The sequence below is a fragment of the Oncorhynchus masou genome, chromosome 31 (assembly GCF_036934945.1).
Source record: "Oncorhynchus masou masou isolate Uvic2021 chromosome 31, UVic_Omas_1.1, whole genome shotgun sequence".
Taxonomy (NCBI): Eukaryota; Metazoa; Chordata; class Actinopteri; order Salmoniformes; family Salmonidae; genus Oncorhynchus; species Oncorhynchus masou.
In genome coordinates, this window is record NC_088242.1 from 76,083,267 (window position 1) to 76,106,433 (window position 23,167).

The following is a 23,167-nucleotide window of genomic DNA, read 5'->3' on the forward strand; positions in this document are numbered from 1 at the left end:
CACTGTATGTTAGTGGTGTGCCTTCATGGCTGCATTTACAATTTGGATCTTTCTTTCACTAATTGGTATTCTGACCAATCGGATCAGCTCTGAAAATGATCTGATGTGAAAAGATCTGATATGACTGGTCAAAAGACCAATTAGTGAGAAAAAGATCAGAATTGGACTGCCTGTGTAAACGCTGCAGCCCATGTTCCCGGCTCTCTGTATCTCTGCTCTAAGACCCAAACCCCAGCTCCTACAGTACTGTCATAGCAGCATAGCTGTGGATGAGAATGCACTGCCCTCAAATATTCAACACTTTCTGGATGAAGAGGGAGGGAGGAGGAGGAATCAAAAAACAAACAAGCCAGAGGACAGAGACCCCTCCCTCCTCTCATTCCAAACTGCTGACTTGAGTTAAATATTTACTAGTGCTAAAGGAAATAGTGTACACACATGCGAACAGAGGGGGAGTGCTGGGTGGCGCCCCCCCCCCCCTCACTCCCTCGAGGGTTAAATTAAATAGTGTAAAGATCAGCCATGCTGTCAGCGAATGACAGCAGACCACGGAGGGGTGAGGGTTGGTGAGTGTGGGGTGGGGTGGGGTGGGGGGGCACTCTGCGGCACCTGGGGGAGACAAACAACAACACACAAAAAACAGCCAAGTCTCTGAAGTTTCCAGTAAAGGAATCCAGATCCGGCAGGCAGGGTCTAACAGCGCTGATCAGGGGCGAAGCATCACTTATTTACCAGCTTACGTCTGCACTATTTATGGGGCATTGGGGAGAGGCACAGATGAGGAGAGAAGAGACGAGAGGAGCTGAGATGGGCTAAAATATGAATGGGGGCTGGTACATATGGGACAAGGAGAGAGAGAAAGCGAGAGAGAGAGAGGGGGCATGAGAGAGAGTTTTGAAAAGTGAGGAGCGTGGAGTAGGTGGCCATGAGGGAGAAGGGATGATGCAGTGACGTGTCCCCCCACAGGCCCAAGGGACAGCTGGAAGATTAACGGAGGGTGGCCCTGCCTGGGCCCTCAGAAGGCTGGGGTAGGGAGCCCCAAGCAGGGCACAGCCCAGACAGATCAGGCCGCCTCCTCCATCCTCCATCCATTCAGACCTCATTAACACAAACACCCAAACAACCAGCCCCACCACTAACCTCCACGACCAGCCCAGTTCAGCCCAGTTCATCTCCGCACTCAGACCACTGCATATCCCCAACTGTTCCTCCTGGGGCAAAGCACAGGGGTGGACTGGGGAGCTTGTGGGCGGGATGGGTGAGGCAATGTCCAAACATGGAACAGTGCCAGTAAAAGTGAAGAAGGACACACACTCAAGCCCATCAGAGGATGCTGCTGTGGCCATGTGAGATGGGTGTGAGATGGGGCCATGCCACACTGTGCGATCAGTTGGTGTTTATCTCTCGGTCGCCCGGCATCGGAGTGAGGCAGACAGTGACAGACAGGTTTCAGCGCTCCTCCTGCTGCTAAATGGACTGACTGGCCATATGCCCACCCCCGTCAGCCCTACATCACTGTCACGTCAGGGTGGGGGGGCCGGGTCCGGGGCTAGAGGAGGGGGGGGGCTCTGTGGGATGGTCAGGAGATTTAGGTTACAGCCCCAAATGGAGCCATGGATATTATTTTGTCCATTATGCTCACAGGCAGCTCACTCCTTGGGCTAGCATACCCACTCACTCCTCTACCAACTTCCAGAGTGGAGAGGGAGGGAGAACACATGAGTAAAAGAGGGAGAGAGGGAGGGAGAACACATGAGGACAAGAGGGAGAGAGGGAGGGAGAACACATGAGAAAAAGAGGGAGAGAGAACACATGAGGAAGAGAGGGAGAGGGAGGAAGAACACATGAGAAAAGAGGGAGAGAGGGAGGGAGAACACATGAGGAAGAGAGGAAGAGAGGGAGGGAGAACACATGAGGAAGAGAGGGGGAGAGGGAGGGTTTTTGGTAGTAGTAGGCCGATAGCTCAGGATGATGGATCCAGCCAGGGGCAGGGCAGAATAACACTGACCCCAGCTGCCCACTGGACTCACTCTGGAGTGAGTTATATAGAGCCTGGCCCTCCACGATCTGTCTGGACCCTAATGACCCGACCCAGCCAGAACCCTGCCAGGACAGGGTGGGGGGAGACAGGGAGGGAGGAGTGGACGGATGGAGGAAAGTAAACCTGATGGAGGGAAGGGGTGGCTAGATCCACGTCTTTGCATCTGCATGTACATGTACAGTGTGTCAGCTTCTTCAGTGGTTAAAACAGTGTGTATAAGTATATGTAGGTGTGGTCATACTATAGGTAGTACACTATATATACAAAAGTATGTGGACTCCCCTTCAAATTAATGGATTCTGCTATTTCAGCCATACCCTTAGCTGACAGGTGTATAAAATCGAGCACTCTCCTACTTCCTGCGCCGACAGAGATGGCCGCCTCGCTTCGCGTTCCTAGGAAACTATGCAGTTTTATTTTTTTTTTTACGTGTTATTTCTTACATTAGTACCCCAGGTCATCTTAGGTTTCATTACATACAGTCGAGAAGAACTACTGTATATAAGATCAGCGTCAACTCACCATCAGTACGACCAAGAATATGTTTTTCGCGACGCGGATCCTGTGTTCTGCCTCACAAACAGGACAACGGAATGGATCGCACGCAGCGACCCAAAACAACGACTCCGAAAAAGAGGGAAACGAGGCGGTCTTCTGGTCAGACTACGGAGACGGGCACATCGTGCCCCACTTCCTAGCATTCTTCTTGCCAATGTCCAGTCTCTTGACAACAAGGTTGATGAAATCCGAGCAAGGGTAGCATTCCAGAGGGACATCAGAGACTGTAACATTCTGTGCTTCACGGAAACATGGCTCACTGGAGAGACGCTCTCGGATGCGGTACAGCCAACGGGTTTCTCCACGCATCGCGCCGACAGAAACAAACACCTTTCTGGTAAGAAGAGGGGTGGGTGTGTATGCCTTATGGCTAACGAGGCATGGTGCGATGAAAGAAACATACAGGAACTCAAATCCTTCTGTTCACCTGATTTAGAATTCCTCACAATCAAATGTAGACCGCATTATCTACCAAGAGAATTCTCTTCGATTATAATCACAGCTGTATATATCCCCCCCCAAGCAGACACATCGATGGCTCTGAATGAACTATTTAACTCTTTGCAAACTGGAAACCATTTATCCGGAGGCTGCATTCATTGTTGCTGGGGATTTTAACAAGGCTAATCTGAAAACAAGACTCCCTAAATTTTATCAGCATATTGATTGCGCAACCAGGGGTGGAAAAACCTTGGATCACTGTTACTCTAACTTCCACGACGCATATAAGGCCCTGCCCCGCCCCCCTTTCGGAAAAGCTGACCACGACTCCATTTTGCTGATACCTGCATACAGACAAAAACTAAAAGAAGAAGCTCCCACGCTGAGGTCTGTCCAACGCTGGTCCGACCAAGCTGACTCCACACTCCAAGAATGCTTCCATCACGTGGACTGGGACATGTTTCGTATTGCATCAGATAACAACATTGACGAATACGCTGATTCGGTGTGCGAGTTCATTAGAACGTGCGTTGAAGATGTCGTTCCCATAGCAACGATTAAAACATTCCCTAATCAGAAACCATGGATTGATGGCAGCATTCGCGTGAAACTGAAAGCGCGAACCACTGCTTTCAATCAGGGCAAGGTGTCTGGTAACATGACTGAATACAAACAGTGCAGCTATTCCCTCCGTAAGGCTATCAAACAAGCTAAGCGTCAGTACAGAGACAAAGTAGAATCTCAATTCAACGGCTCAGACACAAGAGGCATGTGGCAGCGTCTACAGTCAATCACGGACTACAGGAAAAAATCCAGCCCAGTCACGGACCAGGATGTCTTGCTCCCGGGCAGACTAAATAACTTTTTTGCCCGCTTTGAGGACAATACAGTGCCACTGACACGGCCTGCAACGGAAACATGCGGTCTCTCCTTCACTGCAGCCGAGGTGAGTAAAACATTTAAACGTGTTAACCCTCGCAAGGCTGCAGGCCCAGACGGCATCCCCAGCCGCGCCCTCAGAGCATGCGCAGACCAGCTGGCTGGTGTGTTTACGGACATATTCAATCAATCCCTTTACCAGTCTGCTGTTCCCACATGTTCCCAAGAAAGCTAAGGTAACTGAGCTAAACGACTACCGCCCCGTAGCACTCACTTCCGTCATCATGAAGTGCTTTGAGAGACTAGTCAAGGACCATATCACCTCCACCCTACCTGACACCCTAGACCCACTCCAATTTGCTTACCGCCCAAATAGGTCCACAGAAGATGCAATCTCAACCACACTGCACACTGCCCTAACCCATCTGGACAAGAGGAATACCTATGTGAGAATGCTGTTCATCGACTACAGCTCGACATTCAACACCATAGTACCCTCCAAGCTCGTCATCAAGCTCGAGACCCTGGGTCTCGACCCTGCCCTGTGCAACTGGGTACTGGACTTCCTGACGGGCCGCCCCCAGGTGGTGAGGGTAGGTAACAACATCTCCTCCCCGCTGATCCTCAACACTGGGGCCCCACAAGGGTGCGTTCTGAGCCCTCTCCTGTACTCCCTGTTCACCCACGACTGCGTGGCCACGCACGCCTCCAACTCAATCATCAAGTTTGCGGACGACACAACAGTGGTAGGCTTGATTACCAACAACGATGAGACGGCCTACAGGGAGGAGGTGAGGGCCCTCGGTGTGTGGTGTCAGGAAAATAACCTCAGACTCAACGTCAACAAAACTAAGGAGATGATTGTGGACTTCAGGAAACAGCAGAGGGAACACCCCCCTATCCACATCGATAGAACAGTAGTGGAGAGAGTAGCAAGTTTTAAGTTCCTCGGCATACACATCACAGACGAACTGAATTGGTCCACTCACACAGACAGCATCGTGAAGAAGGCACAGCAGTGCCTCTTCAACCTCAGGAGGCTGAAGAAATTCGGCTTGTCACCAAAAGCACTCACAAACTTCTACAGATGCACAATCGAGAGCATCCTGGCGGGCTGTATCACCGCCTGGTACAGCAACTGCTCCACCCTCAACCGTAAGGCTCTCCAGAGGGTAGTGAGGTCTGCACAACGCATCACCGGGGGCAAACTACCTGCCCTCCAGGACACCTACACCACCCGATGTTACAGGAAGGCCATAAAGATCATCAAGGACATCAACCACCCGAGCCACTGCCTGTTCACCCCGCTATCATCCAGAAGGCGAGGTTAGTACAGGTGCATCAAAGCTGGGACCGACTGAAAAACAGCTTCTATCTCAAGGCCATCAGACTGTTAAACAGCCACCACTAACATTGAGTGGCTGCTGCCAACACACTGACTCAACTCCAGCCACTTTAATAATGGGAATTGATGGGAAATGATGTAAATATATCACTAGCCACTTTAAACAATGCTACCTTATATAATGTTACTTACCCTACATTATTCTTCTCATATGCATACGTATATACTGTACTCTATATCATCGACTGCATCCTTATGTAATATATGTATCACTAGCCACTTTAACTATGCCACTTTGTTTACATACTCATCTCATATATATATACTGTACTCGATACCATCTACTGTATCTTGCCTATGCTGCTCTGTACCATCACACATTCATATATCCTTATGTACATATTCTTTATCCCCTTACACTGTGTATAAGACAGTAGTTTAGGAATTGTTAGTTAGATTACTTGTTGGTTATTACTGCACTGTCGGAACTAGAAGCACAAGCATTTCGCTACACTCGCATTAACATCTGCTAACCATGTGTATGTGACAAATAAAATTTGATTTGATTTGAGCACACAGCCATGCAATCTCCATAGCAACACATTGGCAGTAGAATGGTCTTACTGAAGAGCTCAGAGACGTTCAACGTGGCACCATCATAGGATGACACCTTTCCAACAAGTCAGTTTGTCAAATTTCTGCCCAGCTAAAGCTGCCCCGGTCAACTGTTACTGTGAAGTGGAAACGTCTAGAAGCAACAATGGCTCAGCCACGAAATGGTAGGCCACACACGCTCACAGAACGGTACTGTCAAGTGCTGAAGCACCTAGGTTGCAACGATCAAGTTCCAAACTGCCTCTAGAAGCAATGTCAGCACAAGAACTGTTTGTCTGGACCTCATTAAATGGGTTTCCATGGCCGAGGAGCCACACATAAGCCTTAAGATCACCATGAGCAATGCCAAGCATCAGCTAGAGTGGTGTAAAACTCACCACCATTGGACTCTGGAGCAGTGGAAACATGTTCTCTGTAGTGATGAATCACATTTCACCATCTGGCAGTCTGACAGACAAATCTGGGTTTGGCAGATGCCAGGAGAATGCTGCCTGCCCGAATGCCTAATGCCAAATGTAAAGTTTGGTGGAGGAGGAATAATGGTCTGGGTCTGTTATCCATGGTTTGGACTAGGCCTCTTAGTTCCAGTGAAGGGAAATCTTAATGCTACAGCATACAGTGACATTCTAGACTATTCTGTGCTTCCAACTTTGTGGCAACAGTTTGGAGAAGGCCCGTTCCTGTTTCAGCATGACAATGCCCCCATGCGTAAAGTGAGGTCCATACAGAAATGATTTGTTGAGATTGGTGTGGAAGAACTTGACTGGCCTGCACAGACCTCAACCCCATCCAACACCTTTGTGATGAATTGGTAAGCCGACTGTGAGCCAGGCCAAAACACCCAACATCAGTGTCCAACCTCACTAATGCTCATGGCTGAATGGAAGCAAGTCCCCACAGCAATATTCCAGCCTCCAGCGGAAAGCCTTCCCAGAAGAGTGGAGGCTTTGTAGCAGAGGGGGGACCAACTCCATATTAATGCCCATGATTTTGGAATGAGATGTTTGACAAGCAGATGTCCACATACTTTTGGTTGTGTATGTGGTAGCGGTAGCCCAGTTAAATGATGGCCTCTCACTATGATAATCAAATGGATTCCAGTAAGAGTATGTATAAATGAGAGGAGGAGTGTGTGTGCTTGTGTCAGGGGTAGTATGTGTGTGTGTGTGTGTGTGTGTGTGTGTGTGTGTGTGTGTGTGTGTGTGTGTGTGTGTGTGTGTGTGTGTGTGTGTGTGCGTGTGTGTGTGTGTGTGTGTGTGTGTGTGTGTGTGTGTGTGTGTGTGTGTGTGTGTGTGTGTGTGTGTGTATGTGTGTGTGTGTGCACACCAGAGAGCCCAGCAAGAGAGCTGATTGATTAGCAATGGACTGGAGTCTAACCGTTACTGCCCATAAGGAAGCTACTCATTTACTCTGCTGATAATTTCCTTCTGAATTATCAGTCACACCACAGAAGACATTTAACTATACCCTGTCATAACAGCCTGTTTAAGACTGGAATTGAATCCTGGTAGTGAAGACCATAAACTGAGGTGGACAAAAATATTGGTTTATCAAAAATTCTGCTAAGATATGCAGGAGTCCATTAGAAGCAATTCATATTGAAGTCATATCTTATGATTTTAGATTATATTGGCCAGCAAAAGATGCTGTATGGTGCTGAGAGATGCCATCACTCTGTTGTTTTGAAACGAGTGTTAGTGTACTGACCTGGAGCTCAGTCTGGAAGAAGAACTTCTGTGGACACTGGGAGCAGTCGTAGATCTTGTCCTCTTGACCGTGGACGGCAAAGATGTGCTGCTGCAGCTTATTGGCCTGGACAAAGGCTGGGGGAGGGGAGAAGTAGAGGATAGGTTAGATGATTGGTCAGACTGGTGATAAGTTATGCTAGCTAGAGAACTAGATTTTTGAATAGATTTTTGCGAGGGAAAAGGGAAAGGTTTCAAGTCTCAATCACCCTGATTGCAAATCCTGAGGCTAGAGACAAAGTCATACTAGTTCAACTAAAACAACAACTTCAACAGTGTCAATACAAATAAAGAGAAAAGGACCCCTCTCACATGAGCATTAGTGGATGATGCTCCATCAGAGCCACTACGGGAATGAGAGGAGAGATGGAGAGATGGGGGAGACAGCAAGCAGACTACACTATCCCCTGCAAACCTTGTGATATTTATCAATAAATGATCCTCCATTCCTGTTTTTTAATTTTCACTCCTGTGTTTTTTTTCTTCTGTTTCGTTTCAGTAAACTTAAGTTTGCTGTGTGTGTGGAAAGTCTGAATTATTAACCCTCCCCAAAGGAGCAGCACCCCTAACTTATTCATAACCCGCACAGGAATAGAGTTAAACTTTAAAAGAGTGCTGTGTACCTGTGGGGGAAGGGGGACACACATCTACTGAGAGGAACAGAGAGAGAGAGAGAGAAGGGCGGCTGCTACATGGTCTGAGCTTACAGTAAGTCTTCTGATGCAGACAGACAAACAGGTAGATTCTTAGACAGGCAGGGAGGGATTGGGATGTCCAATTACTAGAGAAACAGATAGATAGAGAGACACTAAAAACAGACAAAAAAAATACAGAAAGACGACAATGGATAAAGAAGGACACAAAATGGCATCTCAGCTGCGGTCAACCATATCTGTATTTCAGTGGAAATAATATTTCTGATTCTTAGAGGGGAGCCGGAGGTCCAATGTGACTTTCAGCCTGCTGCCTGTAGAGCCCTGGCTGCTTCACTCTGAGGACACGTACAGCGGGCCCCTAAACCATCCGGACGGCCACAGAGGATTAGCTGCCCTCCTCTTTCAAACTGCTCTTTATTCTCTGACCTCTCAGGGCCTTTCTGATCTGGGGCACAGCAGACACAGGGGACCACGGCCAACCCTGAAGGACCTTGAGCCGTTCTGCTCGGCCTGCTAGTCTCAGTGTTACACCTGTCCAGCCCTGTGACTGTGCATGTGCCATTATCAAGCTGACAGTGGCTGGGCTAGTCTCTGTGTTACACCTGTCCATCCCTGTGACTGTGCATGTGCCATTATCAAGCTGACAGTGGCTGGGCTAGTCTCTGTGTTACACCTGTCCAGCCCTGTGACTGTGCATGCGCCATTATCAAGCTGACAGTGGCTGGGCTAGTCTCAGTGTTACACCTGTCCAGCCCTGTGACTGTGCATGTGCCATTATCAAGCTGACAGTGGCTGGGCTAGTCTCTGTGTTACACCTGTCCAGCCCTGTGACTGTGCATGTGCCATTATCAAGCTGACAGTGGCTGGGCTAGTCTCAGTGTTACACCTGTCCAGCCCTGTGACTGTGCATGCGCCATTATCAAGCTGACAGTGGCTGGGCTAGTCTCTGTGTTACACCTGTCCAGCCCTGTGACTGTGCATGTGCCATTATCAAGCTGACAGTGGCTGGGCTAGTCTCTGTGCTAGGCCTGGCCGGCCCTGTGACTGTGCATGTGCCATTATCAAGCTGATAGTGGCTGGGCTAGTCTCTGTGCTAGGCCTGGCCGGCCCTGTGACTGTGCATGTGCCATTATCAAGCTGATAGTGGCTGGGCTAGTCTCTGTGCTAGGACTGGCCGGCCCTGTGACTGTGCATGTGCCATTATCAAGCTGACAGTGGCTGGGCTAGTCTCTGTGCTAGGCCTGGCCGGCCCTGTGACTGTGCATGTGCCATTATCAAGCTGACAGTGGCTGGGCTAGTCTCTGTGCTAGGCCTGGCCGGCCCTGTGACTGTGCATGTGCCATTATCAAGCTGATAGTGGCTGGGCTAGTCTCTGTGCTAGGCCTGGCCGGCCTGTGACTGTGCATGTGCCATTATCAAGCTGATAGTGGCTGGGCTAGTCTCTGTGCTAGGCCTGGCCGGCCCTGTGACTGTGCATGTGCCATTATCAAGCTGACAGTGGCTGGGCTAGTCTCTGTGCTAGGCCTGGCCGGCCCTGTGACTGTGCATGTGCCATTATCAAGCTGATAGTGGCTGGGCTAGTCTCTGTGCTAGGCCTGGCCGGCCCTGTGACTGTGCATGTGCCATTATCAAGCTGATAGTGGCTGGGCTAGTCTCTGTGCTAGGCCTGGCCGGCCCTGGCCCTGTGCTTAACTCTGTGGCTGTGCCTGTGACTGAAAAGAGTGGACTGTGTGAGTCTCAGCCCCTCAGGGGGGACGTCTGACCAGGTTGCACCATGGGTAAATCAGCTCTAATTAACGTTCCCATCAGCACGGCAGGACTCTTGAAGGACCAGAGTTCTCCTACTCAGAAGCACAGAGTTGACCTCTGTGGACTGGCTCTGCTCGGTCAACTGCAGCTTGGGTATTTATCATAATATTTTCACTATCTCGCATCCTGACTCCGATGTGTAGAGTGAGTTTTTTTCTATTTAGGTTATTCTTTACTATATGGATTTACAGTTGAAGTTGGAAGTTTAAATACACCTTAGCCAAATACATTTAAACTCAGTTTTTCACAATTCCTGACATTTAATCCGAGTAAAAATTCCCCGTCTTAGGTCAGTTAGGATCACCACTTTATTTTAAGAATGTGAAATGTCAGAATGTCAGTAGAGAGTGATTAATTTCAGCTTTTATTTCTTTCCTCACATTCCCAGTGGGTCAGAAGTTTACATACACTCAATTGGTATTTGGTAGCATTGCCTTTAAATTGTTTAACTTTGGTCAAATGTTTCGGGTAGCCTTCCACAAGCTTCCCACAATAAGTTGGGTGAATTTTGGCTCATTCCTCCTGACAGAGCTGGTGTAAATGAGTCACATTTGTAGGCCTTGCTCGCACACGCTTTTTCAGTTCTGCCCACAAATGTTATATGGGATTGAGGTCAGGGCTTTGTGATGGACACTCCAATACCTTGACTTTGTTGTCCTTAAGACATTTTCCTACAACTTTGGAAGTATGCTTGGGGTCATTGTCCATTTGGAAGACCCATTTGCGACCAAGCTTTAACTTCCTGACTGATGTCTTGAGATGTTGCTTCAATGTATCCACATAATTAACCTGCCTCATGATTCCATCTCTTTTGTGAAGTGCACCAGTCCCTCCTACAGCAAAGCACCCCCACAACATGATGCTGCCACCCCTGTGCTTCACGGTTGGGATGGACTTCTTCGGCTTGCAAGCCTCCCCCTTTTGCCTGCAAACATATCGATGGTCATTATGGACAAACAGTTCTATTTTTGTTTCATCAGACCAGAGGACATTTCTCCAAAAAGTACAATCTTTGTCCCCATGTGCAGTTGCAAACCGTAGTCTGGCTTTTTTATGGTGGTTTTGGAGCAGTGTCTTCTTCCTTGCTGAGCGGCCTTTCAGGTTATGTTGATATAGGACTCGTTTTACCGTGGATATAGATACCTTTTGTACCAGCATCTTCACAAGGTCCCTTGCTTTTGTTCACCAAAGTACGTTCATCTCTAGGAGACAGAACACATCTCCTTCCTGAGCGGTATGACGGCTGCGTGGTCCCATGGTGTTTATACTTGCCTACTATTGTTTGTACAGATGAACGTGGTACCTTCAGGCATTTGGAAATTGCTCCCAAGGATGAAGCAGACTTGTGGAGGTCTACAAGTTTTTTTCTGAGATCTTGGCTGATTTCTTTTGATTTTCTCATTATGTCAAGCAAAGAGGCACTGAGTTTGAAGGTTGGCCTTGAAATACATCCACAGGTACACCTCCAATTGACTCAAATTATGTCAATTAGCCTATCAGAAGCTTCTAAAGCCATGACATTTTCTGGAATTTTCCAAGCTGTTTAAAGGCACAGTCGACTTAGTTTATGTAAACTTCTTACCCACTGGAAATGTGATACAGGAGGATACAGGTGATACAGGAGGAGGACTGTATTTTACCACAGGAGGGGGTAGAGGGTGGAAGGTATGGAGAGACAGAGGGAGATGGAGGAGTAGAGAACGAGAGGGTGGAAAGGTGAAGAATGTAACAGGGTCCTTGTATTAGCAGCTCTGCTATTTTATGGGTGAGATGTTATTATATGTATGTGAAAGGGCAGAAATGTGTCGGGGCCTGCGGCTCGAGTGGACCATGTGTTCAAATTGTCTCTATGTATGTTAATGTCGGTCAGACACTGAAGCACCTTGACTGCCCTCCACCTGCCCCCCCTCCCCACCTGTGAAGCAGACGGGACACTTGAAGGTGCCGCCCATGCCCTCGAAGCTATGCTCGATCAGATGACACAGGAGCTTGGCCGGAGAGTCAAACATCTGGTTACACAGCTTGCACTCGTGATTGATGCCTTCCTCTGCAAAAGAAGAACACACCATACAACAAGGAGGGTCAGAGGGTGAAGGCAGGGGAAACACATTACACACATACATTATTATCAAACACACACAATTAAAAGCGTCAGCTCAGGTACAGGTGTGTGTACTAAAGTATAGCGGTTCAATTCCATCATTGCCTCTCTCCCAAATGCCCAGAGAGGGAGACATGTACAGTCTGAATCCTACTGAGAAAGGGATGTCCATCCGCTTCTCTCTCTCTCTCTCTCTCTCTCTCTCTCTCTCTCTCTCTCTCTCTCTCTCTCTCTCTCTCTCTCAGAACTGGCCTGTGTGACCAGCCACTCCCCCCTCCCCTTCTCCCAGTGCCTCTTCTCTCCCGGCCGGTAATTGCCTGCCACCCCCAGTGGTCTGGGCTATGTGCCCTCCCCCTGCTCGCCGCTCTATTTTAAGCCTGCATGAATGACATCAGCGGCCCCCTCCGCCGTGGGACAGATGAAAGGTGGGCGTTGGGTCCTGGCTGGGCGCCTCCGCTCCTGTCTTATCGGCCGAGCGCCACACAGGACCGAGCCGCACCCGTCCCCGTGCCATCAGATTACCTCCACTGCGCCCCAATCGCAGCCTCTCGCCAAGCCCCGAACCGTGGAAGACACCGCTGCCGGTCCCTGTCCCCCCTCAAGGCAACCTCCCCGCCTACCCCGCTGTCCCACCGCAGACAGTGTCCCCCATGCCCCGAGGTGTCCCGCTGCTCAGCAACAGTGGCACGCAGAGTTAATAAAGTCTTCAATCAAACATCCCTAACACCCCCCTGACCTCCCCACCTCACCCCACCAACACCCCCCAAACCAAAACCACATCCACTGACTCCAATCTCCTCTCCGTCTCAAAGGCCTGCACAAGGGTGCCTTAATCCCTGTCTGAATGGCTACGGGAAGGAGGGGGGTGTGGAGCTGGGTGCGGACGGGGCTTAGAGGCATTGGCGAGGGTACTCCTTTGGTCTGCCTCTCCCCGCTGCTGCTTCCTCAAAGACATCGTGTTTGGGTGGGATGCCTTTCTGTCCCAAACCACACTGAGATGGTGGTTGATTACCATTTAAAATATTAAATTGTGGCAAGATTGAAGCAGCAGGTGAAACTTCCCATGAACCCAGAGACACACACACAGAGAGAGAGAAGAGAGAGAATAAACCCTACAGCGATAACCACAACACGACCAACAGCACCAACTGACCCATAGAATACTGATCTACAAACATCAACTGGCAATAGATCTGGCATACTGCATTCGGGTCCAAAAGTGAAAATAAGGTGAAATGAGGGTTATGAATGAGTTAAACATTGGGAGAATTCTGTCTAACTATGAGAGAGAGAGAGAGAGAGAGAGAGAGAGAGAGAGAGAGAGAGAGAGAGAGAGAGAGAGAGAGAGACAGAGACAGAGACAGAGTCTCTCTGAGCGTTCACAGTCAGCCCACTGATACCACAGCAAAACCACAGTCTACTTAAACAGAGCAATACTCAATCATGAGGCATCAAAGCCAAAGGAACTGAGTAACATTAAGAAATGCTATAGATGGAAGGAATGCAGTTTGGAAACCTACCAAAGATCTCAAATAGAAAACCGAAGAAAATTAACAACAATGACAAATGGTTTGATGAAGAATGCAAAAATCTAAGAAAGAAATTGAGAAACCTGTCCAACCAAAAACATAGAGACCCGGAAAACCTGAGTCTACGCCTTCACTATGGTGAATCACTAAAACAATACAGAAATACACTACGGAAAAAGAAGGAACAGCATGTCAGAAATCAGCTCAATGTAATTGAAGAATCCATAGACTCTAACCACTTCTGGGAAAATTGGAAAACACTAAACAAACAACAACACAAAGAATTATCTATCCAAAATGGAGATGTATGGGTAAACCACTTCTCCAGTCTTTTTGGCTCTATAACAAAGAATAAAGAGCAAAAACATATACATGATCAAATACAGATCTTAGAATCAACTATTAAAGACTACCAGAACCCACTGGATTCTGCAATTACATTGAATGAGTTACAGGACAAAATAAAAACCCTCCAACCCAAAAAGGCCTGTGGTGTTGATGGTATCCTCAATGAAATGATCAAATATACAGACAACAAATTCCAATTGGCTATACTAAAACTCTTTAACATCATCCTTAGCTCTGGCATCTTCCCCAATATTTGGAACCAAGGACTGATCACCCCAATCCACAAAAATGGAGACAAATTTGACCCCAATAACTACCGTGGAATATGTGTCAACAGTTAACTTGGGAAAATCCTCTGCATTATCATTAACAGCAGACTCGTACACTTCCTCAATGAAAACAATGTACTGAGCAAATGTCAAATTGGCTATTTACCAAATTACCGTACAACAGACCATGTATTCACCATGTATTCACCCTAATTGACAACCAAACAAACCAAAACAAAGGCAAAGTCTTCTCATGCTTTGTGATTTCAAAAAAGCCTTCGACTCAATTTGGCATGAGGGTCTGCTATACAAACTGATGGAAAGTGGTGTTGGGGGTAAAACATACGACATTATAAAATCCATGTACACAAACAAGTGTGCGGTTAAAATTGGCAAAAAACACACAAATTTCTTCACACAGGGTCATGGGGTTAGACAGGGATGCAGCTTAAGCCCCACCCTCTTCAACATATATATCAACGAATTGGCGCGGGCACTAGAAAAGTCTGCAGCACCCGGCCTCACCCTACTAGAATCTGAAGTCAAATGTCTGCTGTTTGCTGATCTGGTGCTTCTGTCACCAACCAAGGAGGGCCTACAGCAGCACCTAGATCTTATGCACAGATTCTGTCAGACCTGGGCCCTGACAGTAAATCTCAGTAAGACCAAAATAATGGTGTTCCAAAAAAGGTCCAGTCACCAGGACCACAAATGCAAATTCCATCGAGACACTGTTGCCCTAGAGCAGACAAAAAAACTATACATACCTTGGCCTAAACATCAGCGCCACGGGTAACTTCCACAAAGCTGTGAACGATCTGAGAGACAAGGCAAGAAGGGCATTCTGTGCCATCAAAAGGAACATAAATTTCAACATACCAATTAGGATTTGGCTAAAAATACTTGAATTAGTCATAGAGCCCATTGCCCTTTATGGTTGTGAGGTCTGGGGTCCGCTCACCAACCAAGACTTCACAAAATGGGACAAACACCAAATTGAGACTCTGCACGCAGCATTCTGCAAAAATATCCTCCGTGTACAACGTAGAACACCAAATAATGCATGCAGAGCAGAATTAGACCGATACCCACTAATTATCAAAATCCAGAAAAGAGCCGTTAAATTCTATAACCACCTAAAAGGAAGCGATTCCCAAACCTTCCACAACAAAGCCATCAACAACAGAGAGATGAACAAAAAGATAACTACTTGACACATTGGAAAGAATTAACAAAAAAAACTGAGCAAACTAGAATGCTATTTGGCCCTACACAGAGAGTACACAGCCGCAGAATTTAGCTTTGACTATAGCTATAGCTTTGACTATGTACAGACTCAGTGAGCATAGCCTTGCTATTGAGAAAGGCCGCCGTAGGCAGACATGGCTCTCAAGAGAAGACAGGCTATGTGCTCACTGCCCACAAAATGAGGTGGAAACTGAGCTGCACTTCCTAACCTCCTGCCCAATGTATGACCATATTAGAGAGACACATTTCCCTCAGATTACACAGATCCACAAAGAATTCGAAAACAAATCCAATTTTGAAAAACTCCAATATCTACTGGGTGAAATTCCACGGTGGGCCATCACAGCAGCAAGATTTGTGACCTGTTGCCACGAGAAAAGGGCAACCAGTGAAGAACACACACCATTGTAAATACAATCTTGTGTCCTTTACCATTTGTACATTGTTAAAACACTGTATATATATATAATATGACATTTGTAATGTCTTTATTGCTTTGAAACTTCTGTATGTGTGATGTTTACTGTTAATTTTTATTGTTTATTTCACTTTATATATTCACTTTATATATTATCTACCTCACTTGCTCTGGCAATGTTAACACATGTTTCCCATGCCAATAAAGCCCTTGAATTGAATTGAATTGAATTGAGAGAGAGAGAGAGAGAGAGAGAGGGAGAGAGAGAGAGAGAGAGAGAGAGAGAGAGAGAGAGAGAGAGAGAGAGAGAGGGAGAGAGAGAGAGAGAGAGAGAGAGAGAGAGAGAGAGAGAGAGAGAGAGAGAGAGAGAGAGAGAGAGAGAGAGAGGGAGAACTGAGCTCAATACAGAGAGCAGGGGGTTAATTGGGCTGTCCGCCAGTCCAAGGGCGCAGAGTGAGGGGGCCCAGAGCGTTTGTATGTGTGGGTCCTATGAAAGTGATGTATTTTCTATACAAATACAGTTGTTTTGATCAGTGAGTGGGGAGTGCACTCTGTCTGTCCTCCCTTTCAGCGCACAGAGGGAGGGCTGGTGGGCTGAGCTCTATCAGACACAAAGCGGGCTGGGTCGGGCGGGCTGTGTGTGTGTGGGGGAACCATGGCGAGATGACAGGACCCTGGAACGTCCTGCCGGCCAGCTTTGTGTCTGAGAGAGCATTTGATCCGTGAGGCAGCCACACAGCCGCACAGCTCCTACTCCGGGAGGCCCGCACTGGGGCAGGGAGGGAGAGCAGAGGTTTGGTGAAGGTGAGTCCTGGGAGTTTCACTAAACTACCACACAAAGCCAAACTGTACTCAACTTGTACAGAGTTTTTAGCATACTAATTACGCTATGACATAGTAAGAGTATATACTGTACTGCTATACAAATCACTGATGCAGACAATCATGAATAAACATAATCCCTATTAGTGTGTCACCTCTTTTCTTTTCTCACTACATGACCATTACAATTACAATAAAGGACTAATTAATCACAAGTAAGTGGTCGCGGACTTGGCCTGTTAGATGAGTGTATGGATGTTTTGTACAAGCAGCCCATAGAAGAGTCATTAGCATGGCAGCAGAGAGAGGTTAAATAGCTACAACACATCTCATCCTTTAAAGGCCTCACTTCAGCTATCTGCACCACAGATCAGACACAGACAACAGGAAAAAAGAGAAGGACAAACGGACCGATCTGTTAAGAGGCTTGATCGGTATGCAGAGTGAAGAAAGGGAGAGAGAGCGAGAGAGGGAGGAAGACAGTGAGAGAAAGAGAATATTTAAGTCATTGAGAGGGGAAAACCTTCCCCACCTCCTAAGGTATGCACAATCTTAATTGAGAAACAGCATGATGCCGTCAAACATACGCAGAATTACTGATGAGGGCTTGCCAGGACACTAATGGGAAAGAGAGAGACGGAGAGAGAGAGAGAGAAAGCAAGGAGGAGAGAGAGTGTGAGAGAAAGCAGGGGGAAGCAAGACAGTGTGAGAGAAAGCAGGGGGAAGCAAGACAGTGTGAGCGAAAGCAAGGAGGATAGAGACAGTGTGAGAGTAACAAGGAGGAGAGAGACAGTGTGAGAGAAAGCAGGGGGAAGAGAGACAGTGTGAGAGAAAGCAGGGGGAAGAGAGACAGTGAGAGAGAAAGCAGGGGGAAGAGAGACAGTGTGAGAGAAAGCATTGGGAAGAGAGAGTGTGAGAGAAAGCAGGGGGAAGAGAGACAGTGTGAGAGAAAGCAGGGGGAAGAGAGACAGTGTGAGAGAAAGCAGGGGGAAGAGAGACAGTAAGAGAGAAAGCAGGGGGAAGAGAGACAGTGTGAGAGAAAGCAGGGGGAAGAGAGACAGTGTGAGAGAAAGCAGGGGGGAGAGAGAGTGAGGAAGAAGAAAGTGATGCGAGACAAAGAAAATTGGTACAATTACATAACGGGATATTATTTCTGACGATATATCATATCGCAAAATTATTTTTGCGCTAGTTGGCTGTAGCTGCACCAAAACTCCAGTATTTTTCCTTCATAGATTGTTCTCCATCTTCTTTTTAAATAGGGAGCCAATTTGTTTTCAGCACTTATTTCCATGACTGATCAAAACTCGTTTTCTCACGGCTCTCTCTTGTCCCTCTGCAGCAGACATATGGTGAGCAATGTGTTTGGAACATTGAATCTGAGAATCGCAATACATATCATATTGGCATCTAAGTATCATGCTGATATTGTGTTGTAGGTCCATGGCAATTCCCAGCCCTAGAAGAAAGAGAGGGATGCACTGAAAGAAAGCAGGTAAAGGACTACAGTCTAAGGTGGGTGGAGAGATGGAAGGCCTTGCAGTGATGGAGAAGAAATACGCCAAGTGAAGGAAATAAAAACCAATTTATATATTATTCCTAAACTGTTATTCCACCGACTGAACAGGAGTCTTATCCTGTACAAACACTGCTGCGGTACAACGGGGCGGCTGCCTCTGTTGCTGCTTAGCCAATGTGCTTCCAGCTAATTGACCAGGGGGAGCTCGCACAGGCGCACCCTTCCTCCCACTCCAGCTTCTCTCCCCACAACCCCCTGCAGTGTGCACTGGCACATAAATGAGCTCCTTGGTTGTGAGATGGGCCTCCCCAGGGCCCCGGCCCCCACCCCTCGCCCTGCGGCCTAAAGCCTGGCCTGGCGATTGATGGCAGGGATGGCGGGAGAGATACAAGGGGAGAGCAGAGGGGGGGGGGGGGGGGGGGGGTGCTGGGCTCCTCTAGGGGGCTAGCTCAAGGTGTGTTGCCATGGAGACACACAGAGAGAGGAGGGAGAAATTGAGGCATACTGAGCTTGACCCATGGTAGTGGGGGCGGCAATGTGGGCCAGAGTATACACACACACACACAGACACACACACACCCTGCTGCAGAGCTGGAGGCGTCCCAAGAGCTCTCCACCTCTGCTTTCCCTTTCAGAAACACACACACCCGTATACACACACACACACACACACACACACACACACACACACACACACACACACACACACACACACACACACACACACACACACACACACACACGCAAACAAACACGTAAACACACACACACACAGCTGCAATGCTGAGATGAACCCTGGAGCTCCTAACACCCACATATACACAGACTTTCACTTGCCTTCACTCTATCTATCTCTGACACAAACTCTTTGTATGCCACTTCTCTGTCATAGCTATTCACTACTCTTCATCCACCAGTTTACTGACTCTGCCTGGGACCATCCTTCTCTCCCTTCAACTCCCTCTTTCTTTCCTCTCCTTCTACCGCTCTCCTGGCCACGGCCCTGGTTCACACGTTTCCTATTATCTGCAGTAAATATTTCCGGAGCGCACTCTCCGTCGGGCCAAGCGTGATGGAGTCTCCGGCTCCAGATATTTTTGGCAGACGTGGACGGCATATGGAGCTGACCAGCTTGGAATCTCCTATCAGATTACATAACAGTAGGATGCTGGATCTCTCCACGCCGTAGAAACCGACCTTCATGCAAACACACAAACAAACTGTCCTTCCAAAGCACACTAGCCACTCGTCGCTCCATTTCCCTCCTTCTCCCCAACTCCCTCCATCGCAGTCATTTCTATAAAAAATACACCCATCTACTCTTTCCTGACATACAGTTGAAGTCGGAAGTTTACATACACTTAGATTGGAGTTATTAAAACTCGTTTTTCAACCACTCCACAAATTTCTTGTTAACAAACTATAGGTTTGCCAAGTCAGTTAGGACATGTACTTTGTGCATGACGCAATACATTTTTCAAACAACTGTTTACAGACAGATTATTTCACTTATAATTCACTGTTTCACAATTCCAGTTGGTCAGAAGTTTCCAGCATAGCTTCAAGGGCATGGCCGACACCATCAAGTGTCTGTCTGCTTCACAGGTGTGGAGGGGGGGGGGGGGCAAGGTGCTTCAGTGTCTGACCGACATTAACATACACAAACATAGAGACAATTTGAACACATGGTCCACTCGAGCCACAGGCCCCGACACATTTCTGCCCTTTCACATATATATATAATAACATCTCACCCATAAAATAGCAGAGCTGCTAATACACGGACCCTGTTACATTCTTCACCTTTCCACCCTCTCGTTCTCTACTCCTCCATCTCCCTCTGTCTCTCCATACCTTCCACCCTCTACCCCCTCCTGTGGTAAAATACGGTCCTCCTCCTGTATCACCTGTATTCTCCTGTATCACATTTCCAGTGGGTAAGAAGTTTACATAAACTAAGTCGACTGTGCCTTTAAACAGCTTGGAAAATTCCAGAAAATGTCATGGCTTTAGAAGCTTCTGATAGGCTAATTGACATAATTTGAGTCAATTGGAGGTGTACCTGTGGATGTATATCAAGGCCGACCTTCAAACTCAGTGCCTCTTTGCTTGACATAATGAGAAAATCAAAAGAAATCAGCCAAGATCTCAGAAAAAAACTTGTAGACCTCCACAAGTCTGCTTCATCCTTGGGAGGAATTTCCAAATGCCTGAAGGTACCACGTTCATCTGTACAAACAGTAGTAGGCAAGTTTAAACACCACGGGACCATGCAGCCGTCATACCGCTCAGAAAGTAGACGTTCTGTCTCCAAGAGATGAATGTACTTCATGATGAATCCCAGAACAACAGCAAAGGACCTTGTGGGGGAAACAGGTAAAAAAGTATCTATATCCACAGTAAAACGAGTAGACATACTAAAGGCCGCTCAGTTTGCAACTGCACATGGGGACAACGATTGTACTTTTAGAGAAATGTCCCCATGGTCTGATGAAACAAAAATAGAACTATTTGGCCATAATGACCATCGTTATGTTTGGAGGAAAAAGGGGGAGGCTTGCAAGCTGAAGAACACCATCCCAACTGTGAAGAACGGGGGTGGCAGCATCATGTTGTGGGGGTGCTTTGCTGCAGGAGGGACTGGTGCACTTCACAAAATAGATGGAATCATGAGGTAGGAAAATTATGTCGATTTATTGAAGCAACATCTCAAGACATCCGTCAGGAAGTTAAAGCTTGGTCGCAAATGGGTCTTCCAAATGGACAATGACCCCAAGCATACTTCCAAAGTTGTGGAAAAATAGCTTAACACAACAAAGTCAAGGTATTTGAGTGGCCATCACAAAGCCTTGATCTCAATCCCATAGAATATTTGTGTGCAGAACTGAAAAAAACGTGTGCAGGCAAGGAGGCCTACAAACCTGACTCAGTTAAACCAACTCTGTCAGGAGGAATGGGCCAAAGCTCACCCAAATTATTGTGGGAAGCTTGTGGAAGGCTACCCGAAACGTTTGACCCAAGTTAAACCATTTAAAGGCAATGCTACCAAATACTAATTGAGTGTATGTAAACTTCTGACCCACTAGGAATGTGATGAAAGACATAAAAGCCGAAATAAATCATTCTCTCTAATATAATTCTGACATTTCACATTCTTAAAACAAAACGGTGATCCAAACTGACCTAAGACAGGGAATTTTTACTCTGATTAAATGTCAGGAATTGTGAAAAACTGCTTTTAAATGTATTTGACTAAGGTGTATGTAAACTTCTGACTTCAACTGTACTTTATGTGGGCTTTTGACCTAAGGACTGGTGTCCACTGACCAGTCTTCAGGTCTGATTACCAAGGTTCTCCATTCTTATTGGTTCTGTTGACACACTGCAAGGTCAATGGCCCAAATTGGCCACTCTGAACTGCAGGAGCCATGATGAAGCCATGGTACTTAGTGTTAGAAAAAGTACCCAATTGTCAAACTTGAGTAAAAGTATAGATACCTTAAAATAATAGAAAGTCACTCAAGTAAAAGTGAAAGGCACCCAGTAAAATACTACTTGAGTAAAAATCTAAAAGTATTTGGTTTTAAATATACTTAAGTATCAAAAGTAAATGTAATTGCTAAAATATACTGTAATTGCTAAAAGTATCAGAAGTAGAAGTAAAAGTATAAAAAAAAAAATTAAAATCCTTATATTAAGCAAAGCCATTTTCTTATTTTAAAAATGTACGGATAGCCAGGGGCACATTCCAACACTCAGATATTATTTACAAAATATGCATTGGTGTTTAGTGAATCCGCCAGACCACAGACAGTAGGGATGTTCTCTTGATAAGTGTGTGAATTTCACAATTTTCTGGTCCTGCTAAGCATTCAAAATGTAACAATTACTTTTGTTTGCCAGGGAAAATGTGTAGAGTAAAAATTACAATATTTTCTTTAGGAATGTAGTGAAGTAAAATATGTAAAAAAAATAGAAATAGTAAAGTACAGTACAGATACCCCCAAAAACGACTTAAGTAGTACTTTAAAGTACTTTTACTTTACACCACTGATGGTACTAAGGCCTCTGGGACTGGAATCCCTCATGTCAAAGACCACCCTTATATCTGACGAGGTCCTCCGTAATCCTTCTAGTCCTATTCTACTGAACTACCTCACAGCAACTCCCCACCTTCCACCAATCACATTTCCTCCTTCCTCCACAACACCTGGGCTCCACCAAATCAGGGTTAGGCAGTAGGCCCGCGCCCCCGTCCAGCAGCCCTGTCTGGCCCTGGCCGCCCGCTGTCCATCCAGGCCTCTCTCCCTGGGAGAGCTGCTTCTCATTTCCTCCACACACACACAGATAAAGAGGCAGCACACAGAGACACAGGCAGGGGCCCCCCAGCCAACACCAGAGAAATGGGAAATAATCAACGACATAAGCTTGCATGTGCTGCGTGTCCTCGGCTTACACCTAGCAGCCTATATGCAGATGGAAACAAGATGTTTATGTTTAGGCATCTTGAGTACACTCTATAATAATGACAGCCATATGCAAAGGAAATCAAAAAGGAAATTATATGTGCATTTAAATCTCAGGGTCCAAAAAAAATATCTCAGAGCCTGGTCACACACACACACACACACACACACACACACACACACACACACACACACACACACACACACACACACACACACACACACACACACACACACACACACACACACACACACACACAGCCCAGATGGATTGTGAGAGGGAGAGTGTGAGGGAGTATAATGTATGCATGGTATTTGTGTTTTGAATGTTAATGGAATGCTCTAAAGTGCCCATGTG

The 23,167-nt window shown here is 46.9% G+C and overlaps 1 protein-coding gene across 2 annotated transcripts in view; it reads right to left on the bottom strand.

The window, feature by feature from the left end:
- LOC135524453 (zinc finger protein 423) overlaps positions 1-23,167 on the bottom strand; it is a 173,578-nt gene that overhangs the window by 13,130 nt on the left and 137,281 nt on the right. For both annotated transcript variants that reach the window (XM_064952000.1, XM_064952001.1), the window contains 2 exons: positions 12,005-12,136; positions 7,587-7,702 (listed from right to left, as the gene is read on the bottom strand). In XM_064952000.1, the coding sequence (XP_064808072.1) occupies positions 7,587-7,702; positions 12,005-12,136 (248 nt within the window). The remainder of the gene's footprint in view (positions 1-7,586; positions 7,703-12,004; positions 12,137-23,167) is intronic.